Below are 23274 nucleotides of genomic sequence, written 5' to 3'. Positions count from 1 at the left end.
CCCCCTTGCCCGGGCGACCCCTCTCCCCCGCTGGGGGAGGCCATGGCGTGAGGGCGAGGCCGGGCCCCGGGGCCCTCGGGCGCCAGGCGGGGCATGGGCCGGCGGCCGCCCCCATGAGGGTCCCGGGAGGGGGGCGCGCGCATCAGCGGCGGGGCCATGGGGTCGCAGGTATTGCAGATCCTGCGCCAGGGGGTGTGGGCCTCGCTCACCGGCGGTTGGTTCTTCGACCCGCACCAGAGCACCTTCTCCAACTGCTTCCACCTTTACGTCTGGATCTTCCTGCTCACCTTTCCCTTCCTGCTGTACATGGTGAGATGCTGTCGCCACCTGTGACTGTCGCGGCGAGAGGGAGGGTGGATGTCAGGGAGGGGTGCCAACCTGGTAGCGATTCTGGGCTATGCGTTAGGCCCTTGGAGTGTAGAGAGGACTCACTGCAGAGTGTGGGGTGTGTGGAGAAGTGGCCAAATTATTCTTTTGTTGGGCTGGGTGACCTTGAGCCCCTCACTTAAACTGTCTCCAGTTAGAGGACAGGGTCTCCTGACAGGGTCTTTGTACCAGTTGTGTCAGGGGATGGGCGATGAAGTCTTGTGAATTTGTGAATCATGGTTTTGACTGTGGTGGTAGGTCTGCCCCATGGGGCCAGGGCTGTGTCAGGAGGAACCTGACTTGCTGTCACCACCAGGTCCTACCCCCCAGCTTGATGGTGGCCGGTGTGTATTGCCTTGTGGTGGCCGTCATCTTCACTACCATCAAGACGGTGAACTATCGGCTGCACGCTATGTTCGACCAGGGCGAGATTGTGGAGAAACGCAACTCTTCCATGGGGGAACCGGAAGAAGAGCCTGCACAGGGGGACAGCAGTTTGCCCAGGTGGGTGGGGTCAGGGCTGTGCTGGGAACTGAGGGGTCTTGGTGCCTGGGCTTAAGCATTGGGGGCTTAGGGGATATTGGCTCCGAGAGCAGTTGGGTGCTAGCTCTGTGGTCAGCCCCAGACTTGCGAGAGGACCGTGGAGAAGGGAGGAGTGCCAGGGATGGTGGAGGAAGTACAATAGGAAGGGCGGCGATCAGCTGAAAGCTGCTGCTTTTCTCCACTGCCAGGGACCCTGGAGTGGAGATGACAGTGTTTCGGAAAGTGAGTTCCACACCGCCAGTACGCTGTAGCTCCCAGCACTCCGTGTTTGGCTTCAATCAGGTCTCAGTGAGTGGTCCTTACTGTCAGTCTGTCCCACGCCTCTCTTGGGAGCCCGTCCTCACTGTGGGTATGTCCCGAACCTGTGTTTCATCCCGTCTGTTCCTTCGTTTGTCTCTCTGTCTGCCTAGGAGCTGCTGCCCCGCATGGAGGACTCTGGGCCCCTCAGAGGTAGGTGGCTACGCTCAGGGCTGAATCTGGTGGTGTGGAACGGGACGGCACAGCGGTGCCTTGAAGTCCTGCTGACACCCGTGGGGCCATGATCGCAGACATCAAGGAGCTGGTTCGGGAGCAGGGCAGCAACAATGTGATCGTGACCTCGGCCGACCGAGAGATGCTGAAGTTAAGCTCACAGGAGAAACTGAGTGAGTGGGCACGACAGAGCAGGGGCTTGGGGGGAGGACTAGCTATCATGCCGTGCCGTTGAATCACCCCAAAGTGACTTCTCCAGGACTCCAGTTTGCTTCTCTGGGACTCTCTTTGTCCCTCAGATTGGGGCCTCCTCAGTGCCCTGCCCCCTTAGGGCCCTCTTAGCGACCGGTTCCTTTTGCAGCGCGCCCTTCTCTCATTTTTCATCTTCCTTTTTTCTGATAGTTGGAGACCTTCCCCAGACACCCCCGGGGGCTGCCCCAGACCCCTCTCTCCCCAGCACAGACTCTTCAGAACGTTCTCCCCTGGCTGGCGATGGAGCCCCCTGGAGGGGGAGCAGTGTGGCCGACACTCCCATGAGCCCCCTTCTGAAGGGGAGCCTCAGCCAGGAGCTGAGCAAGAGCTTCCTGACCCTGACCCGGCCTGACCGGGCCCTGGTGCGGACCAGCAGTCGACGGGAACAACGCCGGGCAGCAGGCGGCTACCAGCCCCTGGACCGGCGGGGCTCTGGGGAGCCCACACCCCAGAAAGCCGGCTCCTCGGACTCCTGCTTCAGTGGCACCGACAGGGAGACGTTGAGCAGCTTCAAGAGTGAGAAAACCAACTCCACCCACCTGGACAGCCCCCCTGGTGGGCCAGCCCCCGAGGGCAGCGACACAGACCCGCCCTCTGAGGCTGAGCTGCCTGCCTCACCGGATGCTGGGGTCCCCTCAGATGACACACTGCGTTCCTTTGACACAGTCATAGGAGCAGGGACGCCACCGGGCCCGGCCGAGCCACTCCTGGTTGTGCGGCCCAAGGACTTGGCCTTGCTGCGGCCTGGCAAACGGCGGCCACCCATTCGAAGACACTCCCCACCTGGCCGTGCGCCTCGGCGGCCCCTGCTTGAAGGTGGGGGCTTCTTTGAGGACGAAGACACCAGTGAGGGCAGCGAGCTGAGCCCGGCCTCCAGCCTCCGATCTCAGCGCCGCTACAGTACCGACAGCTCTTCTTCCACTTCCTGCTATTCCCCCGAGAGCTCCCGTGGGGCAGCAGGGGGACCCCGGAAGCGACGGGCCCCCCATGGGGCTGAGGAGGGGACGGCTGTGCCTCCTAAGCGGCCCTATGGGACCCAGCGGACGCCTAGCACTGCCAGTGCCAAAACGCATGCCCGCGTGCTGAGCATGGACGGGGCAGGGGGTGATGTCCTGAGGGCCCCCCTGGCCGGCTCTAAGGCTGAGCTGGAGGCCCAGGCAGGGCTGGAGCTGGCTTCTGGTGAGCCGGCCCTGCTGCCTGCTGAGGCCCATAGGGGACCCGCTGCCAACCAGCCTGGATGGCGCGGGGAGCTGCAAGAGGAAGGTGCCGTGGGGGGAGGTGAGTGCCCGCCCTGCTGGGGGTGTGGAGGGCAGGGAGGCGAGCTGGGTATGGGCTTGGGCTTGGGTGAGGGCCGGGCTGCAGTGAAGCTGGTCAGATCGGTTCAGCCTCTATCTCAGGCAGCAGGTGGATGTGGACTGAGTGAGTGGTGACGCCTGCCAAACCTCTAGGACAAGCAGGGCTGAGAGACCTCAGACCCCTGGCTCCAGGTCGCATAGTTAGCGCAGAGCCTTCGCCCGTCGAGGATTCTCATCATCTGCATTCATGTTCATCGTTCTGGGCCGCCAGTGGGGCAGGGCGAGGTCACGCCTTTATTTCTGAGTGTGGAAACTGGGGCACAAGTGGCTAGGTGACCCGGCTGGGCACCCAGAGGCAGGACGGAGTTGGATTAGACCTGACTTTTAGCTCCGCGAACGGGAGCAGCTGCCCGCCACCCCCCACCCCTCACCCCAACCCCGCAGGGGTGGCCGAGCCTGTGTCGCTTACGCCTGGGGTCTCTCTCCGGGCAGCGGCCGAGGAGACTGGCAGGCGGGACCGCGCCAGCAGCGTGAGGCGGACTCAGGCCATCCGCAGGCGCCACAACGCGGGCAGCAACCCCACCCCTCCAGCCTCGGTCATGGGCTCGCCGCCCAGGTGAGCCCCTGCTGGCTGGCTGGTCGGAGGGGCGGTGGGGGCCAGGGGCGCAGAGGGGCGCTGACCCGTGGGCCGACACCCCCCTCCTCAGCAGCCTGCAGGAAGCGCAGCGCGGCCGGGCTGCCTCTCACTCCCGGGCGCTGACGCTGCCGTCTGCCCTGCACTTTGCTTCCTCGCTGCTGCTCACCCGGGCCGGCGCCACCGTGCACGAGGCCTGCACGTTCGACGACACCTCCGAGGGCGCCGTGCACTACTTCTACGACGAGAGTGGTGAGCCCGTCCCCAAGCCCGGCTGACCCCCGGCCCCCTGTCCCTCACGCAGGGGTTTGCACCATCCCCATGGCAGCCCTTGCTCTGTTGGGCACACATACCGTGCTCTCGGCCCCCCTGGTGACCGCTTTGCCTGTGCGGCCTGACCTTGCCCTTGCAGCTGCCCTGAGGCGTCCGGTAATCCCTGGCCTGCTGGTGCGTAGGCTGAGACACAGGCGGGAGTCAAGGCCAAGCGAATGGCAGAACAGGGTCCCAAACCCAGGGCCAGCTGATGTGCGGGCTCTCTTCTCTCCAGCTCATGGTCCTTAGGGGCTGGGTGGCCACCCAGAGGGACCCAGCACACGGCCCTTCCTCACATGACGGTCCACGTGGGTCAGGCCTGGGTGCGCCCAGCCCTGACGTGCTGCCCTGTGTCCCCTACCCCTGCCCCAGGCGTGCGGCGCTCCTACACCTTCGGCCTGGCTGGAGGCGGCTACGAGAACCCTGTGGGGCAGCAGGGGGAGCAGGCAGGGAACGGGGCTTGGTGAGTCTCCGAGTCGGGCTCTCCCAGCCCACAGCCTGTTTCTGGGAATTTTCTTGCTTCCCTCTGCTGGGGCAGGGGCAGGGGCAGCTCAAAACCTCTAGGAGAAGGAGGCAGAGAGCCGCTGGGGGCAGGCCTGCAGAGATCTTTTGACACTGTAGGAACGTGACATCTCTGGGCAGTAGGCTTCTGGGAACCAGGGCCTGGGAGGGAGGCCTTTCTGCCACACGCTTCCTATGTGCTCTGTATCCGAGCAGCCCCCCGAGGCCCCTAGTTATGGCCTGGCTTTGACCTTAATCCCCCGTCCCCCCACCAGTGGCCCAGCCTTAATGGCTGCTGTTCCCACAGGGACCGCCACTCACATTCCTCCAGTTTCCACTCGGCCGATGTCCCTGAGGCGGCGGGCGGCCTGAACCTGCTGCAGCCTCGGCCGGTGGTTCTGCAGGGCATGCAGGTGCGCCGCGTGCCCCTGGAGATCCCAGAGGTGAGGAGCCGGTGGTCAGGAAGGGCGCCGGGGGTGGGGGGGGCGCGGGGGCAGGTCACTGATCACTTGCCCAGGATCCAAGAGTGACAGGCCACTCCGAGTAAGGGCTCCGCGGGCCTTGAGGTGTCCGTCCTGACCTTCGGTGGCTGGCACTGGGCGTGCAGGCTCCGGATCCCTGGGGCCCAAGGAGTTGTTTATTTGCTTACTCAACAAGCATGTGTGGAGCAATTTCTTTATCCTAGAGGGGCCTCTACTTAGTGGGGACGACTGTCTGCAGCGATGTCCGCGGTAGAGGCACTGCCACGTACTGGGCCGTGCTGGGCCCAGGCGCACGGCGGGGCGCAGGGCACTCTGTTCGTGCTCGTTGCCTTAGCGGGGTTATCTGTCGGCTCCCAAGTCACTCCCCAAAGTATCCCAGTTTAGGCAGTAATTTACAGGGTCTGTCTGATAGCAGCAGGAGCATGAAAGATGCCTCAAAGCCAGATTCAGAGTTTAGAGAACAGTCGTGAAAAAAGCATCCACTTCTCTAACGCTCAGGTCCCAGACTGCACATGCAGCGCCCAGAAGCCCCACGTGTCCCGTTCTGGTGCATTCATTCTCGCTGTCACACGGGACAGGCACCATGGTCCCGAGACCGCCGACGGCAGGGGCCGTGCATCTTTGTATTGTATCCCCAAGGCCCAGCGCAGGGCGAGGCCAGTAGTCGTGCCCTATGAGTATTTGTTGAACAAAGGACGCCAGAAATCCAAAAAGATTAAGTACTTTGCCTGGGCCTCACAGTACTGGCACGGGCACCCAGGCCTGTTGTTGTCAGGGCTGGTGCCCTGTGTGCTCTGAGACAGGATGGTCAGAGTGAGCCTGATGGCTCTGTCTGGGAGGGGGATAGCATTGCCCTGGGTCCCAAATGCTGGATTTCACTGAGCCCAGGAAGAGATAGGAGAGACTTGCCTGAGCAAGGAAGACAGACACGGCACTGGTGACTGGCCCGCAGCAGCCCCGGCAGGTCCCCAGCAGCCGTTGAGCTGCTGAGTCTTGGGAACCTGGAGAGAGGAGCAGGCCTTTGTGGTGGAGCGTCAGGACAGGCTGTGAGGCGAGGTGCTGGAGGAAACGGCTGGCCAGCCAGTGTGCACCGGGCAGGGGGATGGTAGCAGTGGACCGCTGCGGGGGGAGGGGGCGAGGGGCTGATGGCTGCGGCTGTGGGGACCGCAGTTTGACCTGCTGGACCAGGACTCCCTGCACGAATCCCAGGAGCAGACGCTGATGGAGGAGGCGCCGCCTCGTGCCCAGCACAGCTACAAGTACTGGCTTCTTCCTGGCCGCTGGACGTCTGTGCGCTACGAGCGGCTGGCCCTCCTGGCCCTCCTGGACCGGTGAGTGCCCGTCAGCCTTGGCCCCCAGTCCCCGGCCCGCCGAACCATGTAAACGTATGGAGGCCATCGTGGCATCAGAGGGCCTCACCATCGCTGGTACACTGAAGGCTGGAGTCCACAGCGGGGTTTTGCTAGGTTCTTCTGGGGTGTGAAGGGGTGGCGGAGTGGCCAGTGCTCTAGTTCCTCTTCTAGCCCTAAGCTCGGTTCAAGACTAGCTGTTTCTATCTGGCTTCTTGATTTTATTTCTTTATGTTTTAAATTTGATTGGATAGAGTTCCGTGGTATGAAAAAGCTCACAACCCTTTTGTCTTAGCTTTCCCATTTCTCAGGGGTAACAGACGTCCAGGTAGTCAGGTAGAGAAGTCAGGTGACTTCTGTTATGTGCGTGGGTGACTTGGGCCCAAGAGCCTGCGTCCTGGCTTCCACGGACTGGATTTCCTCCCAGCACTGGGGCCGGCATCTGTGGGGCACTGCCTGTGTACGTGGCGTGGCGTGCTTGATGGGGCATGTGTAGGCTAGAGACAGGCAGGCCCCAGAGCAGTGGCACTTCGAGTCTATGGGGTCTAGAAGGGACAAAGATCCGGATACAGGGCAGCAATGGGCTGGCTTCCTAGAACAGGTGTGACCTCGCCCCGTCCCTGAGAGGTGTAGGTTCTGACATTCAGAGGATGAGGGGGTGGCCTGGGCACAGGCACAGCCCTGGGCCCTCGTGGCTGGGTCCTGGCCTCTCCGCTTCAGCCACTGCTGCCCCCCTAGCCGGGAGCAGCGGTGCGCCCTGACCTTGCTGTCTCCCCAGGACGCGCGGGCTGGTGGAGAACATACTCGGTGTCGGCCTGAGCAGCCTCGTCGCCTTCCTGGGCTACCTGTTGCTGCTCAAGGGCTTCTTCACGGACATCTGGGTCTTCCAGTTCTGCCTGGTCATCGCCTCCTGCCAGTACTCCCTGCTGAAGGTCAGGCCTTACTCCCTGCGCTTCTCCCCTGCTGCTCCCCGCCCACCTCCTTCCAAGTGCCTCCTTTCCCATAACCCATTTTGAGGAGTGTGAGCTGGAAAGCAGATAAGACGCTTAGGGTTCCCTGTCACCAGCTCGTCTCACACATGAGAGAACCAAGGCTCAGGACAGCTTAGCATCCTGCCCTGGTCACTCCCAACAGTCCAGCAGTGGAACCAGGCGGGTCCTGGGCTCTGGCTTTTGTTGCGAACGTAGCCCCCGTCTTTTCCAGAGCGTCCAGCCTGATGCGGCATCTCCCATGCACGTGAGTAGAGTGCCCTCCCGAGGAGGCTGGAATGTGGGCCCTGGCAGGGGTTGAGACCAGGTGTGGTGGGGTCTGGGGGGCGTTGGGCAGGGCTCCCTCACCACCCCCATGGCCCCAGACTCTCAGGCGAGCCGCCCTCACCCTGCCAGGCTTTCTGTCTTAGATCCAGGGCCACGGGTGGGGCATGTGAGCACGAGTGAGCACGTGCTTGTGTGTGTGCACACGTGGGGGCGGTCAGTGGGGAAGGCCTGGCCCTTCACGGTCCCACCCCCCCAGGGCCACAACTGGGTGATCGCATATAGCCGGCCTGTTTACTTCTGTATCTGCTGTCTACTCATCTGGCTGCTGGACACCCTGGGCTCAGCTCAGCCCTTCCCACCCGTCTCCCTGTATGGCCTCACGCTCTTCTCCGCCTCCTTCTTCTTCTGTGCCCGTGACGTGGCCACTGGTGAGACTGGGCAGCATTGAGGTGGCCCAGGGGAGTGAGGCCCCGGCGGTGGGCCCAGGGGTGGCCTGCGGGCTGACCGGGCGGCCTCTGCTTTCCCTCCCCGGCAGTGTTCACCTTGTGCTTCCCATTCGTCTTTCTCCTGGGCCTCCTACCCCAGGTCAACACCTGCCTCATGTACCTGCTGGAGCAGATAGATATGCACGGCTTTGGGGGTACAGGTATGGGGCCCATAGGTGGCTCGGGGGTCGGGAGGCAGTGTGGGGCCCGGGAGGGGCCTCAGGTTAGGTTGGCAGCTCCAGCCTGTTGCTGAGTCTTCTTCTGTGTCTACACCGTTGGTGTTGATAAGTGTGGACCAAGAGCCTGTCACCTCCCCCTGCTACCCCCCCCCCCAGTGAGGGGTTTAAACCCAAGAATGCGAGAAACTCTGAAGGCCTCTCAGGGCTTGGGGAGAACAATGGGCTGGTGGCGGGTCCCAGGGAGGTCAGCCTGTGAGGTGTGAGGACTGAGGGGCAGGGGGGTGGGGGTGAGGTGGGGTGCCACCACGGGCCTCACCTGCTGCTTCTCACTTGACAGCCGCCACCAGCCCGCTCACTGCAGTCTTCAGCCTCTCCCGAAGCCTGCTGGCTGCTGCCCTGCTCTACGGCTTCTGCCTCGGGGCCATCAAGGTAGGGACGACCTGTGGGGCTGGGGGGCATGCTGAGGCCCAGGGGCGGTGTTGGGACAGGACTGTGAATTGGGCTCAGCAGTGGCTTCTCCCATGGCAGGGCATCCTCCGCCCCCCACGCTTATCCTGCCTCTCCTGACCAGCATGGGTTCTCTCCCCAGACTCCTTGGCCGGAGCAGCACGTCCCCGTCCTCTTCTCGGTCTTCTGTGGCCTCCTGGTGGCACTGTCCTACCACCTGAGCCGACAGAGCAGTGACCCCACCGTGCTCTGGTGGGTGCCTGCACGTGCCTGTCTGTGCGCATGTGTGTGTTTGTGTGTGTGTGTCTGTGCATGGCAAGGGTGGGGGGGGCAGTTCTGTGCACATGCCTGTCTCCAGCCAACCCTGGGGCCCGCGGCAGGAGTGTGGCCTCTGCAGACCTGGGCCCCTGCCTCTTCTCACCCACCCCAGGTCTCTGATTCGGAGCAAGCTCTTCCCCGAGCTGGAGGAGCGGAGTTTAGAGACGGCTCGGGCCGAGCCCCCAGACCCACTGCCAGACAAGATGCGCCAGTCGGTGGTGAGGGGCTGGAGTGTGGGGTTTCTTTCTAGTGTTGGGGTGGGGAGCTGACAGGGTGTGGTCAGCCCCCCTAGGGCGGCGGGCACCCACGCTGGTGTTTCCCGGCCCTGCAGCGTGAGGTCCTGCACTCTGACCTGGTGATGTGTGTGGTGATCGCCGTGCTCACCTTTGCCATCAGCGCCAGCACCGTCTTCATCGCCCTGAAGGTTCGTGTGGCACGGGCCACCCCCATCCCCTGGGTCTTTGCTGGGGCCTCCTCCACCCTAGGGCCCCTGGGCAGCCATGGCCTCGGGACCTCCGTCCCTGCTCCGCCTGTGCCCGGGCCCCCTTCCGCCTGGGCCTGCTCCCCTTGGCTGAGCCCCTGGCCTCTCCCCCCTGCAGTCGGTGCTGGGGTTCGTGCTGTACGCGCTGGCCGGGGCCCTGGGCTTCTTCACGCATTACCTGCTGCCGCAGCTCCGCAAACAGCTGCCCTGGTTCTGCCTGTCGCAGCCTGTGCTGAAGCCGTTGGAGTACAGCCAGTACGAAGTTCGAGGTGAGCGTTTGCCCCCCAGCCCCGCCCCGCCCCTCCCAGCCCCTGCTGCACGGATTTCCTGGCTGACCTGTGGCCTGCCAGCAGGGGGCAGCCTCCACCCAGGCTGTCCCGACAGCGCTGACCCTGCAGCCCCTTCGGTCAGCCCCTCTGGGGGCCCTGCTTGCCATTTCCTGCCTGCTGCGCCCCGGCTTGGCCCCTGCTTTGCTCTCACCCTGCCTGCCCTGCCCTGCCCTTTTCCCGCCTCTCTTGCTTTCTCTGAGGAGGTGGAGGAAGTAGAATTCTAAAGCTCTGAAGGGATCTGTCGTCCAGGATTTGGTTCCCAGTAGACCAGGTCTGCCTGGCTGGTTTTCTTTTTTTTTGTTTTCTTTTTTATTACATTTATTTATTTTTGAGAAACAGAGAGACAAAGCGTGAACAGGGGAGGGGCAGAGAGAAAGAGACACAGAATCTGAAGCAGGCTCCAGATTCTGAGCTAGTGGTCAACACAGAGCCCGCCATGGGGCTCGAACCCATGAACCAGAGATCATGAGCTGAGCCAAAGTTGGACGCTCAACCGACTGAGCCACTCAGGCGCCCCTGCCTGGCTGATTTTCATTTGTGCCCTTCGGTAGAAACACCTTTAGGTCTCTGTTGAATCGTGGTTTTCTTGTGCAAAGTTTCGCATGTCTTGCTTTGCTTAAGCGTCCCCAAATGGCATCCCCCATCGGGCCAGCGTCCCCATGTGGCGACTGTCAGCACAAGCCAGGTGGCAGTGACCCCTTCTGAAGGGCCCTGCAGCTCGAGGTTGCAGTGCACAGGGGCCTCACCCCGCCTGCCTGGGCTCCAGTGGGCACGTGGGAGTCCTCATTCCGTCTGTTCTCAGACAGCAGAACAGGCACAGGGCGTGCCCTGAGCCCCCGATGTGCCCTGCCCGGGCCTCACTGCCCTCATTTGAGCCGCTGCAAAGCTTCCAGGCATCTGGAGAGCCACGGGCCCTCGTTTGCCCGCCCTCTGGCTGCCCTCCGGGAGTGGCCCCCGACCCGGCCCCACGGTGACGGCGACGCGGAGGGTCAGCAGTCCCGCCTTCTCGCGCAGGCGCCGCGCAGGTGATGTGGTTTGAGAAGCTGTACGCCGGCCTGCAGTGCGTGGAGAAGTACCTCATCTACCCCGCGGTGGTGCTCAACGCCCTCACGGTGGACGCCCACGCCGTCGTCAGCCACCCGGACAAGTTCTGCCTCTAGTGAGGACTGCCCCGCCCCCACCGGCCCCTCGCCTGCGCGCCCGTGCGCCCATGAGGCCTGCCACGGTCGCCAAGCCTCCCAAAGCAGTACTCAGGCGCCTGACCCTTTCTGTGGAGACAGTTGCCTCTTTGAAAACAGACGTGTCCGAAGAGGGTGACCCCTTGAGAGAGCAGAGGCCGAGGGTCACAGCCCAAAAGAGCAGGGCCCAACCCAGTGGCGCCCAGGCCAGGGGCCAGGGAGGGATGGCAGCCGCCGCCTCGGCCCCGCTGAGCCCCACCTGCCCCATAATGCCTGCCCCTCCTGCACAGCTGCCGGGCGCTGCTGATGACCGTGGCTGGGCTGAAGCTGTTGCGCTCGGCCTTCTGCTGCCCGCCCCAGCAGTACCTGACCTTGGCCTTCACTGTCCTGCTCTTCCACTTCGACTACCCACGCTTCTCCCAGGGCTTTTTGCTCGACTACTTCCTCATGTCCCTGCTGTGCAGCAAGGTGAGGGGGGCACGTGGTGGGCTGCGGGCTGCGCTGGGGGGGTGGGGCGGTGGGGAGCCCTCCCCCAGGGGCCCGCAGCCCTGTAGCGGCTGCCCCTCCCCGGGCCTTCGCAGCAGCGTGTGGAGTAGGGGGAGGGCACGGAGGAAACTGGCTTAAAGAGCTAAAGTGACTTGCCTCGGGTCTCCCAGAGAACTGGTAACGAGCCAGGCCTCGCGTCCAGGTCTGTCTGACTTGGCTGCCTCTTCTCTGATTCATGGTGTTTGGTCACTTTCCTTATAAGCAGTTAAGACGGTTCAGACTTGGCCTTGTCCTCGAGATAGCAGCCTCAGCTCCGTTGCCAGCCACAGCCCTGGGGAGCAGTTAAGAGCGGAGTTTCAGAAGCCCCTGGGGCATGTGTCCAGACTTCTCTGCCAGGCTCTGGGATCCCCTGATCGGGGGGTGGGGGGTCACTTTGAACAAAGAACCCTCCCTCGGCACTCCCTGAACTGGAAGCCGTGGGCTCCCAGCATAGCCCGAGCCTTTGTACGTGGGTATTCCTGGTTTTCTGGTCTGTCCCAGACTGGTAGAGGTCCACACTGTGTCCCCCGCTGAGGGTGGGGGCTGTGACTGTCCCTTGACTCTCAGTATCATGGTTGAGGCCCAGCGTCATCACTAATGGCCCGAGCAAGTCATTTGCCTGTCCTACTTTTTCTGAACCTCAACTTTCCCACCTGTGAAATGGGACAGCAATAGGAAGCTCCTGCAAATAGATGGCTTTTGCTCCCTTAGAGGGTTTGCTAACAGTAACAGATACTTTGAGCCGGGTCCAGAGAGAAAGGGCTGGGGAGTGATCTTGAGCTTGACTCCTACGTGGGCAGCCCCTGGGGTAGCCTCGAGGCTCTGAAGGGGTACTTGCTAGACCGCACCTCAGTGAGTGACCTGTGTATCTCTCCCTTCTCCCCTCTCTCACCTGCCAGCTGTGGGACCTGCTGTACAAGATGCGTTTTGTGCTGACCTACATCGCGCCCTGGCAGATCACCTGGGGCTCGGCTTTCCACGCTTTTGCCCAGCCCTTTGCCGTGCCACGTACCCAGCCTGCCACCCGCCGCCTGGGTGGGAGCATGCGAGGAGGGCTGTGGCCTGGATGCCGGCAGGGGGGGGGGGGCAGGTTGATGGGGGTCAAGGAGTGGTGAGGGTGGTCAGGGAGGGTCCCGTGTGCCTTCTACCTCCTTGACTGGCGCCCAGACTCGGCCATGCTGTTCATCCAGGCCCTGCTCTCGGCACTTTTCTCCACGCCCCTCAACCCCCTGCTGGGCAGTGCCGTCTTCATCATGTCCTATGCGCGGCCCCTCAAGTTCTGGGAGCGCGACTACAAGTGAGTAGCGCGGGAGCAGGCGGGTCACCCGGAGGGGCCCTGGAAGGGAGGGGAGCGTGGGGTGCAGAGGGGGGCCCCAGTGGGCACGGTGGGCCATCTGATGAGGGCAAAACCCGAGTCAGGCCAGGCCTCGGGCTCACACCCCGGGCTTCCCGGCCGTGTGGCCCTAGGTGAGTCCCCTCATGTCCCGAAGCCTCCGTCTCCTGTGCAGCGGGGCCGTCATGGCATCTGCCCAGAGAACAGGGGTGTGGGCCGGCGGGCATCATCGCCTGAACCCTTGGCAGCCTCACCCTCTCGGTCCTTCTCTCTGAACAGCACTAAACGTGTGGATCATTCCAACACCCGCCTGGTCACCCAGCTGGATCGGAACCCCGGTGTGTACTTGGGGCTGGGCCTCCCTGGGGAGGGAGCCTTGCTTCCTTGTCATTTTGCCCATTCGTCTGCCTCTCCTGCGTCTCAGGCGCTGACGACAACAACCTCAACTCCATCTTCTATGAGCACTTGACGCGCTCGCTGCAGCACACGCTGTGTGGGGACCTGGTGCTGGGCCGCTGGGGCAACTACGGCCCCGGCGACTGCTTCATCCTGGCCTCTGACTACCTCAACGCCCTGGTGCACCTCATCGAGGTTGGCAACGGCCTCGTCACCTTCCAGCTGCGTGGCCTTGAGTTCCGGGGTGAGCTGCGGGGCTTGGGCCTGACGCAGGCTGCTGCACTGCATACCATGGGAGGGCTCGATTCTAGGCCGTCCTGCCCAGGTTTGCAGGGTGACCTCGAGCATGGCACTCTTCCTCCCTGAGTCTGGGTTTCCCGGTATAAATGGGGAGGTGGCAGGGCCTCCTTTGGCTAAGCTGTGCCCCTGCCTTTGGGTCCACAGGGACTGAACAGGCTGAGCCGATACAGGCTTGGGCCTGGAGCCCTGGGACCTCCCATCCGCTCCCACCTGCCTGCCCCGGGGTCCTGGGCTTGGCCCAGGTTGGGTGCCGCATATCACTCCTGGTGGGTGAGCTAGCTCTTTGCCCTTAGCAAGATGCCTGTGTTGGATGTCCGCTTCCAAAGAGGCCCCTGGGGGTGTAGAGGGGGCTTTAAGCATGGCCCGTGAGCACCATGAACCTGAGCAGCTTACTTCTCTCTGAGCTTCAGGCTTTGCTGGGGCCCCTGGGAGGCAGAATGAGAAAGGGTTCGTTTATCAATCTGTTCATTTAATAACGTTCCCTCACACGGCATCCCCGGGCGGGGAATGATGAGGCCTGGGCACTTGGTGGGGAGAAGGCAGGCGGGGATGTCCTGGTGGCCCCCTGACTGCCCCCCCCCCCCCGCCCCCGGCCCAGGTACCTACTGCCAGCAGCGCGAGGTAGAGGCCATCACGGAGGGCGTCGAGGAGGACGAGGGCTGCTGCTGCTGTGAGCCCGGCCACCTGCCACGGGTCCTGTCCTTCAATGCCGCCTTCGGGCAGCGCTGGCTGGCCTGGGAGGTGACGGCCAGCAAGTACGTGCTGGAGGGCTACAGCATCAGCGACAATAACGCCGCCTCCATGCTGCAGGTGTTTGACCTCCGCAAGATCCTCATCACTTACTACGTCAAGGTACAGCGGGCGGCTGGTCCCCGCTGGCAAAGGCTCACTGGCTGGGAGTGTCCTGAGGGTCCTCTCCTGGATTGCTGGGAACCAGTTTTTCCCAAGGGAAGCAGAAACCTTGGAGAGGTTAAGCCTCCTCCAAGGTGCTACCCGTCACTGGACAGCGGCACTCGGGGGCCCCAGTGGCCTGTGCAGCTCCAGCAGTGGGGTACTAGGGGGCGGGGGGCTCCCCGCCACCCTCCTCTGGAAGGGGAACCTTGGGTGGTGAGTACTGGGGGAAGGTAGGCAGCACGGGCACGGATCCCGTCACTGGGCTGCTGGTCCTGGGAAGAGCGGTTGCAGAGGCCAGTGTTGCAGACCACTGGGACCCCGGCCTGTGTCCCACCAGCCCAGGGGGACGATAATGCTAATGACAGTGGCCTTAAATGGTAATCCTGGGAGCCGCCCAGCAGTGGGACTTACCACGGGGCAGGCTCCTGTGCTGGCGGAAGCCCACCACACCCTGCAAGAGAGGTCCCGTGTCTCGGCCGTGGCAGCTGGCTTGCAGAGGGAGGCATTAGCCTGGGGCCCCAGCGTCCGGAGGAGAGTGGTGGAGCTGGGCTTAGACCCAAGCCTGGGCCTTCCTGTCGTAGTCTGGGTGCTGCAAGCACCTGCCGGGGGTGGTGGGGCTTGTGAGGCAGTGTGGGGTCCAGCGGGAGCCCTGGGCTGGGTTCTGGGAAGCCTGAGGTGTCACCTCCTCCGCCAGGGTAAGGGCACTGTGGGAGTGGGCGAGGCTGGTCACTGTCCACATTCCCTTGTGCCCTCCTGGCATCTGCCCCGGGGCTCCCCGCGCAGGGCCTGGCGGGGCGGCCTCCCTACTCCCCTGAAGTCGTCTCTAGGGCAGGCGTCGGCATCTCTCAGCTGTCCTCTCGCCTCCAGGGACACCCCATCTTAGCACACGTCCTCTGTCGTTCTTCCTGTCCGCCCATCCGCTCCTAGCGGAGGGCTTGTGAGCAAGCCTCCCATCCCTCACTGTCACCTAGGAGGAGGCTGTGGTCCAGACAGGGACATTCCCAGCTGCAGGTCATCCCGGGGTCACAGTTCTCTCCACCTTCCCCTGCCCCCAGTTGTTAGAGAAGTGCTTTTACCGAGGTCACCCTGCTGTGGCCCGCAAACCCCACTCAAGGCCAACAGCAGTCTCTTCACGGCTGTGCACCAGGCACCCAGCCAGGCTTGAGCTGGCAGGCTGAGATCAGCTCCACCCCGGCCAAGTTTAATGTGCCATGGCCAAGCCAGCTTGCCACGGCCACGGCTGCCTCCAGGCTGGGCATGGTCGGGGCTGGGTAGAGGTGTCTGGAGGGCCCGGGGAGTATTCTGCCAAAGACGGCATGGGGTGAAGTTCGGAGGATGAGTCGGCATGGTGGCCGCTGTGCGGGGCAGAGTGCCCTGCCGGAGCCACCCTGCTGGACATTCCTCCTCCTGCCTGGGTGCCCTCTGTTCATGGCCAGCTGCGGCCCCCTTGCCAGCCTTGGACTGCCCACCCTGTCCCCGGGGCACAGGACCAGCCCCAGCGGCTCCATCCCACGGTGGCCCACGGAATCCCAATAACCTTGCTGGTTACCACCTGCCGGCCACACACTGCCCATCCATCCTGGCCTCTACCTTTCAGAAGCTCTTTGCCATTTGCCCACATGCCTGCTCAGCAACCAGCATTCACTCGGGGTACAGGAGCCCCCAACTTAGGGCACACGATCCTGTGCCTTTGCCTTTTTTTCCTCAGTGGATGCCCTGTGGCTGTCACACCTCTCCTGCCTAAAGGGACCCATGACCTTCAGGCGTGGCCTGCAGGCAGCCCTACTACCTCAGCCTGACCTTCCGAGGCCTCTGAGATTTGGATCCCACAGCATCATGGTGTGGAAGGTTTTGGGGGTTCAGTTTAGAATGCCCCTAGCTCAGTCTGCTCTGCTGGGTAACCTCAGGCAAATCTGCTGTGTGTCTGAGCCCCAGTCTCTCTTACAAATGAGGCATCTTCTGGAGCATGTAGGCAAGCACCTGCCACAGGGCAGAACCTTCCAGGATATGCTGTGTAAGGAGGGGGGCTTCCTGGCAGCTTTCACTGCCCCCTGGCCCAGGAGAGGGGAGCTCACTTGCCTGTGTGGCTTCAGGGAACTCAGAGGGCCCGAGGGGTGGGTGTCCCGGAAGCATCTCGGTGCTTTCTCCTCCGTAGCTACGACCACAGTCCTCGGCCCCAGCTCTGATGCCTCCCCTCCCCTCCTAGAGCATCATCTACTACGTGAGCCGCTCCCCGAAGCTGGAGGCGTGGCTCAGCCACGAGGGCATTGCCGCCGCCCTGCGGCCTGTGAGGGCCCCGGGCTACGCCGACTCGGACCCCACCTTCTCACTGAGCGTGGATGAGGACTATGACCTCCGCCTCTCCGGCCTCTCACTCCCCTCCTTCTGCGCGGTGCACCTCGAGTGGATCCAGTACTGTGCCTCCCGGCGCAGCCAGGTCCGGCCACTGCTACCCTGGGGTCGCCTCCTCCCCGCCCCCCACCAGTTCTCCCTTCCCAGTGGGGGTTCCTCTTGCTCTCGGCCTCCCTAGGCCTGGGCCCTGCTCCCCGACCCCGAATTCCCTGTCCTGGCCTGAGCTGGGCTCTGGGGACGGGGTCCTTGTGCCGCAGCCCGTGGACCAGGATTGGAACTCGCCGCTGGTCACGCTGTGTTTTGGCCTGTGCGTGCTGGGTCGACGGGCCTTGGGGACCGCCTCACACAGCATGTCTGCCAGGTGAGTGCCACAGGTCCAGCCGGGCCTCCTGTGTCTCCCCCGTCCCCACACCCCATGAGGCGCTCTGGGGCAGAAGCCCCCAGAAACCACATCAGACCTTCCTTCAGGGTGCCTCTTCTCTGTGGGTAAGGCACCTCCCCGTTAGGATCTTGCCTGTCCTGGCCACCCTGTGAAGGGCCCAGACAGCAACTGACCTTGTCACGATGGGGAAACTGAGGCCCCGCACAAAGAGTGGTCTCCGCTCGGACCACTGCCTGGAGAGCCTGGGCTCGGAAACCCTTATGCTCCCCTGTGCCTTCTCTTTGCAGCCTGGAGCCCTTTCTGTACGGCCTGCACGCCCTGTTCAAGGGGGACTTCCGCATCACCTCCCCCCGCGACGAGTGGGTCTTTGCTGACATGGACCTGCTTCATCGCGTGGTGGCGCCTGGGGTGCGCATGGCCCTCAAGCTCCACCAGGTGGGGGACATTCGCCCCAGCAGGGCGGGGCGTGGGAGGTGAGCACCCCCACCCCCAGAGCAGGGGTCACCGCCGCAGCCCTCCTGTCGGCCCCCGCAGGACCACTTCACGTCCCCTGATGAGTATGAGGAGCCCTCCGCCCTGTACGATGCCATCGCGGCCAACGAGGAGCGGCTGGTCATCTCGCACGAGGGCGACCCGGCCTGGCGCAGCGCCATCCTCAGCAACACGCCCTCGCTGCTGGCTCTGCGTCACGTCCTGGATGACGCCTCCGACGAGTACAAGATCATCATGCTCAACCGGCGCCACCTCAGCTTCCGAGTCATCAAGGTGGGGATGCCTCTTCCCCCCTCCCCGCCCACCGCCTCCCCCTTCCTGGCACCGACCCCCTGACGCTTGCGTGCGGCCGCCCACAGGTGAACCGCGAGTGCGTGCGTGGCCTGTGGGCGGGGCAGCAGCAGGAGCTGGTGTTTCTGCGCAACCGCAACCCCGAGCGCGGCAGCATCCAGAACGCCAAGCAGGCGCTCCGCAACATGATCAATTCTTCCTGTGACCAGCCGCTGGGCTACCCCATCTATGTGTCCCCCCTCACCACCTCGCTGGCTGGCAGCCACCCCCAGCTGCGGGCCCTGTGGGGTGGCCCGGTCAGCCTGAGCGCCATTGCCCGCTGGCTTCTGCGCAGCTGGGAGAGGTGAGCCCTGAACGCCGCCCCAAGCCTGCGGGGCTGAGGTCCCCGAGGGAGAAGCAGAGGCTCAGCGAGGTGAAGCAACTTCCTCCCCGGGCTCAGAATGAGGAAGTGCTGGAGCCAGGATTGGGCCCCGAGAGCTGACACCGTCCCAGAGCTGACCTGACTTCATCCTGCTGTCCCAGAGTTGAAGGTGGCCTGTAGCCTTAAGAGCCATTGATAACGCCTTTCTTAGAAGACCCTGCAAAATGGATGGCAAAGTTTGTTAGAAACAGGATCCTGGGGCTCAGATGTTAGGTGACTTGTCCTGGAGCTGGGGGCTTGAGCCTGCCGTGTCTCTGGCCCTCCCTCTGCCAACCTGTCCCTCCCTACTGCCCCCTTCCCAGGCTTCATAAGGGCTGTGGTGCCGGCTGCAACAGCGGCGGGAATGTGGACGACTCGGACTGTGGTGGAGGTGGCGGCTTGGCCTCCCTCAGCAATAACCCCCCCTTGGCACACGCCACACCTGAGAACACCGGAGGTGAGCTGATGCGGCCGGGCGGAGCCGGTGGGCGAGGAAGACAGCCTTGCGGAGATCTCTAGCTTCTTATCTGTCTCCCACAGGCAGTGGAGACCAGCCCCTCCCTCCGGGCCCAGGCTGGGGCCCTCGGCCTTCCCTGAGCAGCTCTGGTGACGGGCGCCCCCCTCCTCTGCTGCAGTGGCCGCCCCCTCGGCTCCCTGGACCAACCCCTGCTTCCCCTGCCCCCACTGAGGGTCCCCGGCCCTCAAGGACCACTGGCCCCGGTCTTCTCAGTTCTGAGGGTCCCAGTGGGAAGTGGAGCCTGGGGGGTCGGAAGGGGCTGGGGGGATCTGAGGCAGAGCCAGCCTCAGGGAGCCCCAAAGGAGGCACCCCCAAATCTCAGGTAAGGGTCCTGTGGAAGGGGTTGGGCCCTAAGCCACTCGGCTCTGCTTGCCCACCAACCTCTCTTCCCTCCCTCAGGTGCCCCTAGACCTCAGCCTCAGCCCGGATATCAGCACCAATGCCTCCTCGCCCCCCAGAGCAGCCCAGGACATTCCTTGCTTGGACGCCAGTGCTCCTGAAGGTGGCACACCCACCGGCATCCTGGGTGACTGGCCTGCCCCTGCTGAGGAGCGTGAGAGCCCGGCTGCCCAGCCCCTGCTGGAGCATCAGTACTGAGCGGCCTGGTACCCTCTGGATCCCAGCCCCAGGGTCCAGTAACTTGGACCCCTGGTCTCTGGGCCTCTCTGCGGGACCACAGAACTGAGTGGCTTTGGCTTCCACATCTGAACCCTGACCTCTGGCTGCCTTAGCCAGCGTACCAGAACTGAGTGGCCCAGACCCTCGACCTTGATCCCTGATCTCTCATCCCTAGTCCAGGGCCTGGGCTCCCTAAATCGAGGCAAGCAGCCTCCCAGCCAGGCCCTAAAAGCCAAACCCATGGGCTGGTCCCGTTCCGAGCCCGTGGCCAGGACTGTCTTGGCCCCTGGGCCTGCACTGCCTGCAGGGGCAGCCCCTTGGCCTGGACCTGGGGCTGAAATGTGGGAAGGGTGTTATTTTTTTTTTTCTTCCTTTCTTTTTTTTTTTTTTCCGTGCTTCGGAGACACCAGAATTAATAACACTATTTTTGATTTTGGTTGGCGTCTTCTTTTTCTGTCTGGGATTGGGTGGAGGGTAGAGGAGGTGGCCAGGTCAAGGTAGATGAGCACCAAGAGGAGAATAAAGGATGTGGAGCTGCGTTATGACGGAGGTAGAGGTGAGACCCAGCTGGGGTTCACATAGCCCTGGCTCCCTCTCCTCCCTGGCCTGTTCTATTTGAACCCTTGGTCCGAGGTTCATTTTATTCAATTTCTCACCTCTGTATTTTCTCTCTCTCTTTTTTTTAATACATTTATTTATTTTTTGAGAGAGAGAGAGACAGAGCATGAGCAGGGAGGGTCAGAGAGAGAAGGGGACACAGAATCTAAAGCAGGCCCCAGGCTCCGAGCCAGCATTCAGCACAGAGCCAGATGCGGGGCTGGAACCCCCCAACTGTGAGATCATGACCTGAGCCACTCAGGTGCCCCTCGCCCTTGTATTTTCAGACTTCCAGCTCATGAGGCTAGTGCCCATAATGATCAGCCTTGACCTAAGCTAAAGCCCTTCTCCGAACCTGTTTATCTAAACAGCTATAAAGAAGAGAAGACACCTGTCTAAAATGTTTTAAGAATAAATGAGAGTGTGTGGAGAGTAGGGTCCAGGCTTAGTAAGTGCTCATAAATATTTACCGTTTCTGGGGACACTTGCTGTGTGCGGGGAGGGTGGATGGATGGGAGGGGAGGAGGTTGCTAAACACTCTAAGAATCCTGCGGCGGCCCTCGAAGTTGGCCTGGACAGCAGGTACACTTTCGCGCTTCTCAGCTGAGGCTGGAGCAGAGGCCCAAAGTGCTCGGTTGGCCCGCCAGCCTTACCGACGCCTGGCCTCCAGTCCCCGCCCTCGGTGCTTCCCGCCGGCCCAGGCTGCTCCCAGGCCGGCCCCGCCCACTCCTCAGAGGCCCCGCCCCCGACACGGCCCCGCCCCCAGGCGGAGCCGGCGCCCCAGCGCTAACGGGAGAGGCAGCGGAACCCCAGCGCGGGAGGCGGCCACCCGGCGGGAGCCCTAGAGGTACCGGCGGGAGCGGGGGAGTGGAAGCACCGAGGTCGGGCTGGACAGGGGAAAAGGTGGCTTGGCGTGGGCCTGGGTGGTGTGTGTGTGGAAGGGGGGGGTCCTCGCCGCGTTCGCCTCCTGCACCCTCCCAACCTCCGTCCGGGCTCCAGCTTCAGTCCCGAGTCAGCGCGTCCAGTCCCCTGCCTCCGGCCGGCGGCCCCCACTCTCCTCTGCGTGACGGCCCAGCCCGTCCAGTGTGCGGGCGGCTGGATGCGGCGGCTCCCTGACTCCTCTGAGCGGCGGCTGGCAACCGCCCCTGCTGCCTACTATGTGAGGGGCTCCCAGTGTTCTGGGGCTTTTCTTGCCTCCGGGCGGCCTCCTCCCCAACCTTTGCACACCGCCCCCCAGTCTCAGGCCTGGCCTGGGAGGAAACATCTGTCGCCCCCTTGGCAGCAGAAATGGGGTCATGACCTCCAGATGTGCTGGGAAGCGTCCAGGGCCTCCTCCTGGGGCAGCCAGGCCTTCCGGATCTGTGGGGGCGGGGCCGGCCCCCTCCCCCCCAAGTGACACAGGCTGCAAGGAATGTCCCGGCCTCAATGGACCCTGTGTGAAGCTGCCGGGTGGGGGGCAGAGCCCAAGAACACCCCCGAAGGCAAGGCCAGAGTCCAGCCCTGGCCCAGAGCAAGAGGCACCCCATGGGCTGCGCAGGCACACACACACAGAGCTCAGCCCACGCCACCAGGGGCCTGCACAGCGCCCCTCTCTCATGTCCCCTCCTACCCCACCACACACATGGCGGCCCAGGTCCAAGACCAGGGCCTGCATCATCGCCACACACATGGCCAGCTTCACACCCCTCGGCCTCCTCTCAGGCTCCCAGTGGTGTTGGGAAAGGGCAGAATGGTAACCCCATTTTAGAGATGAGAGAACAGAGGCTCAGGAGTGAGGTCAGAGGCTGTCCTCGGAGAAACTATGGGAGGAGGCACCCCGAGCTTGGTGGCCTACCCTTGCTTCATCTTGGAGCTTAAGCTGAGGGGTGCACAGAGCCCCGGCCCCCACCCCAGCCACACACATTGTCACTGGAGGATGCACAAAGCCCTGCCAGCACTGGCCTGTGTTCCGGTGGAGGGTCCCACAGCTCTGTCCTGCTTGCCCACACCAACCCGAGTTCACCTGCGGTGGCTTCCCTCACGTTCTCACACTACCCTTTGCACCTGCCCCTGGCCTCGACTCATTTCCGAATTTAGCAGGTCCCTGGGACCTTGGGTGTCTCAGTCTTACATCCTGTGAGACCTCAGACCTCGAGCCTCAGCCCTACCTCCCCTCCCACTCACCCCACACCTACACACACAGGGACGGGAATGGGCAGGTACTGCACTGCTACGGCCCTGGAGATTGACAGAGCCGGGTTCAAATCCTTGCTGTGACATTGCTTCAGGCCAGAGCACCCCCTTCTCTGTCACATGGGGTTCAGACCTCCCTGTCAGTATCAGTGAGGCCAGGGAGGCAGCCGTCCCCTGGGTCCCAGGTCCAGCAAAGCGGCTCTGTCAGTGTGACTGCTTCGCCTGCCCCCCAGGCATGGCCACAGTAGCCTGCAAAGGGTGAGCCAGGGCCTGTCCTCCGACACAGGGGGCTGGGTCCCATGACTGAGCTGGTGTGACCCCAGCACCTTCCTCAGGATATGGGGCTGGGCAGGGGGCTGGGCTCAGAGTTGGGGCCACTTCCTGTACTGAAGGAAGTCCTCTTGTCATTTCTGTTGCCCTACCGGTGCCCTCTGTGTCCTTGAGGTATTGAGGCCACGAGGGCCAGGGGATTGAGACCCAGCCTCTGGGTGCTCGGCTCCTCGGGGACCCTGGAGGAAGTGGGAGTGCCAGGGAGGAAGGTCTCTGGGGACAGGACGTCCTCCCTTTGTCAAGTGGGTAAGACCCAGACATCAGTGGCCCCATAGGTTTCCCGTCCCAGTGAGGACAAATCGTCTGTCCAGCTGGGCCAGGACTTGGTGGGGACCCTCATTCTGGGCCCAGCCCAGAGCCAAGGTGTGTGAGTGGCAACTGACCGCCCCAGGGCTGCCCAGACTCCAAGACCCTCAGGGCCAAGGCCTAGACAGCTGGGCCCCTGCCCCTGCCCCTCACGTCGCTGGAGGAGGGGGCTGGAAACCTCAGCCTAGGGCAGACGAGGAAGTGGCCAGGAAAGCGGAAGCGGCTTTGATGGTCGCGGAGGGGGGCCGGAAGCCGCGTGGTGGAGGACCAAGCTGGGAGCCTGGGTTCCTGTTTTCTCCCCAGGCCCCTCTGAACAGCCCCCTCCTCCCTCAGGGCAGGAGTTGGCCTGCCGCCCGGGCGCCAACCACCCGTGCCCGCCAATGCGACCCGGCCCCCGGAGAGCCAGGCCCACAGCACGCCCATGTGGGCCGGCGGCGTGGGGAGCCCTCGGCGGGGCCCGGCCCCTGCGCCCACCGACGACCTCTTCGCTC

At 63.3% G+C, this 23274-nt stretch overlaps 2 protein-coding genes across 8 annotated transcripts in view; both read left to right on the top strand.

The window, feature by feature from the left end:
* The first annotated feature begins 10 nt into the window (after positions 1-10).
* PCNX3 (pecanex 3) lies at positions 11-19814 on the top strand. 7 transcript variants are annotated; one of them, XM_029956491.1, is made up of 35 exons: positions 11-309; positions 683-870; positions 1098-1197; positions 1320-1359; positions 1458-1553; positions 1783-2910; positions 3420-3543; positions 3638-3813; positions 4246-4336; positions 4682-4817; positions 6027-6187; positions 6984-7137; positions 7409-7441; positions 7718-7889; positions 7997-8107; positions 8463-8554; positions 8715-8824; positions 9003-9108; positions 9222-9314; positions 9490-9640; positions 10715-10859; positions 11169-11346; positions 12303-12411; positions 12571-12700; positions 13016-13074; positions 13161-13376; positions 14031-14284; positions 16533-16763; positions 16936-17039; positions 17348-17495; positions 17595-17825; positions 17912-18186; positions 18567-18700; positions 18784-19082; positions 19160-19814. In XM_029956491.1, exons 1-35 carry the CDS (start codon positions 157-159, stop codon positions 19355-19357), a joined length of 6126 nt encoding a protein of 2041 aa, XP_029812351.1. In that variant the 5' UTR covers positions 11-156; the 3' UTR covers positions 19358-19814. The 7 variants fall into 7 exon arrangements, 5 of the variants coding, with proteins under 5 accessions (XP_029812351.1, XP_029812353.1, XP_029812352.1 ...); XM_029956493.1 differs by having other exon boundaries at positions 3635-3813; positions 6066-6187; XM_029956492.1 differs by having other exon boundaries at positions 3635-3813; positions 6045-6187.
* A 920-nt stretch (positions 19815-20734) lies between these two features.
* The window catches only part of SIPA1 (signal-induced proliferation-associated 1), a 10744-nt gene continuing 8204 nt past the window's right edge, over positions 20735-23274 (top strand). The window contains 3 exon segments of the mRNA XM_029957385.1: positions 20735-20822; positions 23117-23271; position 23274. The exon segment at position 23274 is cut by the window's right edge and continues 572 nt beyond it. Coding sequence (XP_029813245.1) covers positions 23205-23271; position 23274 — 68 coding nt within the window. The 5' untranslated portion in view covers positions 20735-20822; positions 23117-23204.

The sequence above is a fragment of the Suricata suricatta genome, chromosome 11 (genome assembly GCF_006229205.1).
Source record: "Suricata suricatta isolate VVHF042 chromosome 11, meerkat_22Aug2017_6uvM2_HiC, whole genome shotgun sequence".
Lineage (NCBI taxonomy): Eukaryota > Metazoa > Chordata > Mammalia > Carnivora > Herpestidae > Suricata > Suricata suricatta.
The sequence above is the reverse complement of the archived record's forward strand: the minus strand, read 5'-3'. Positions and strand labels throughout refer to the sequence as shown.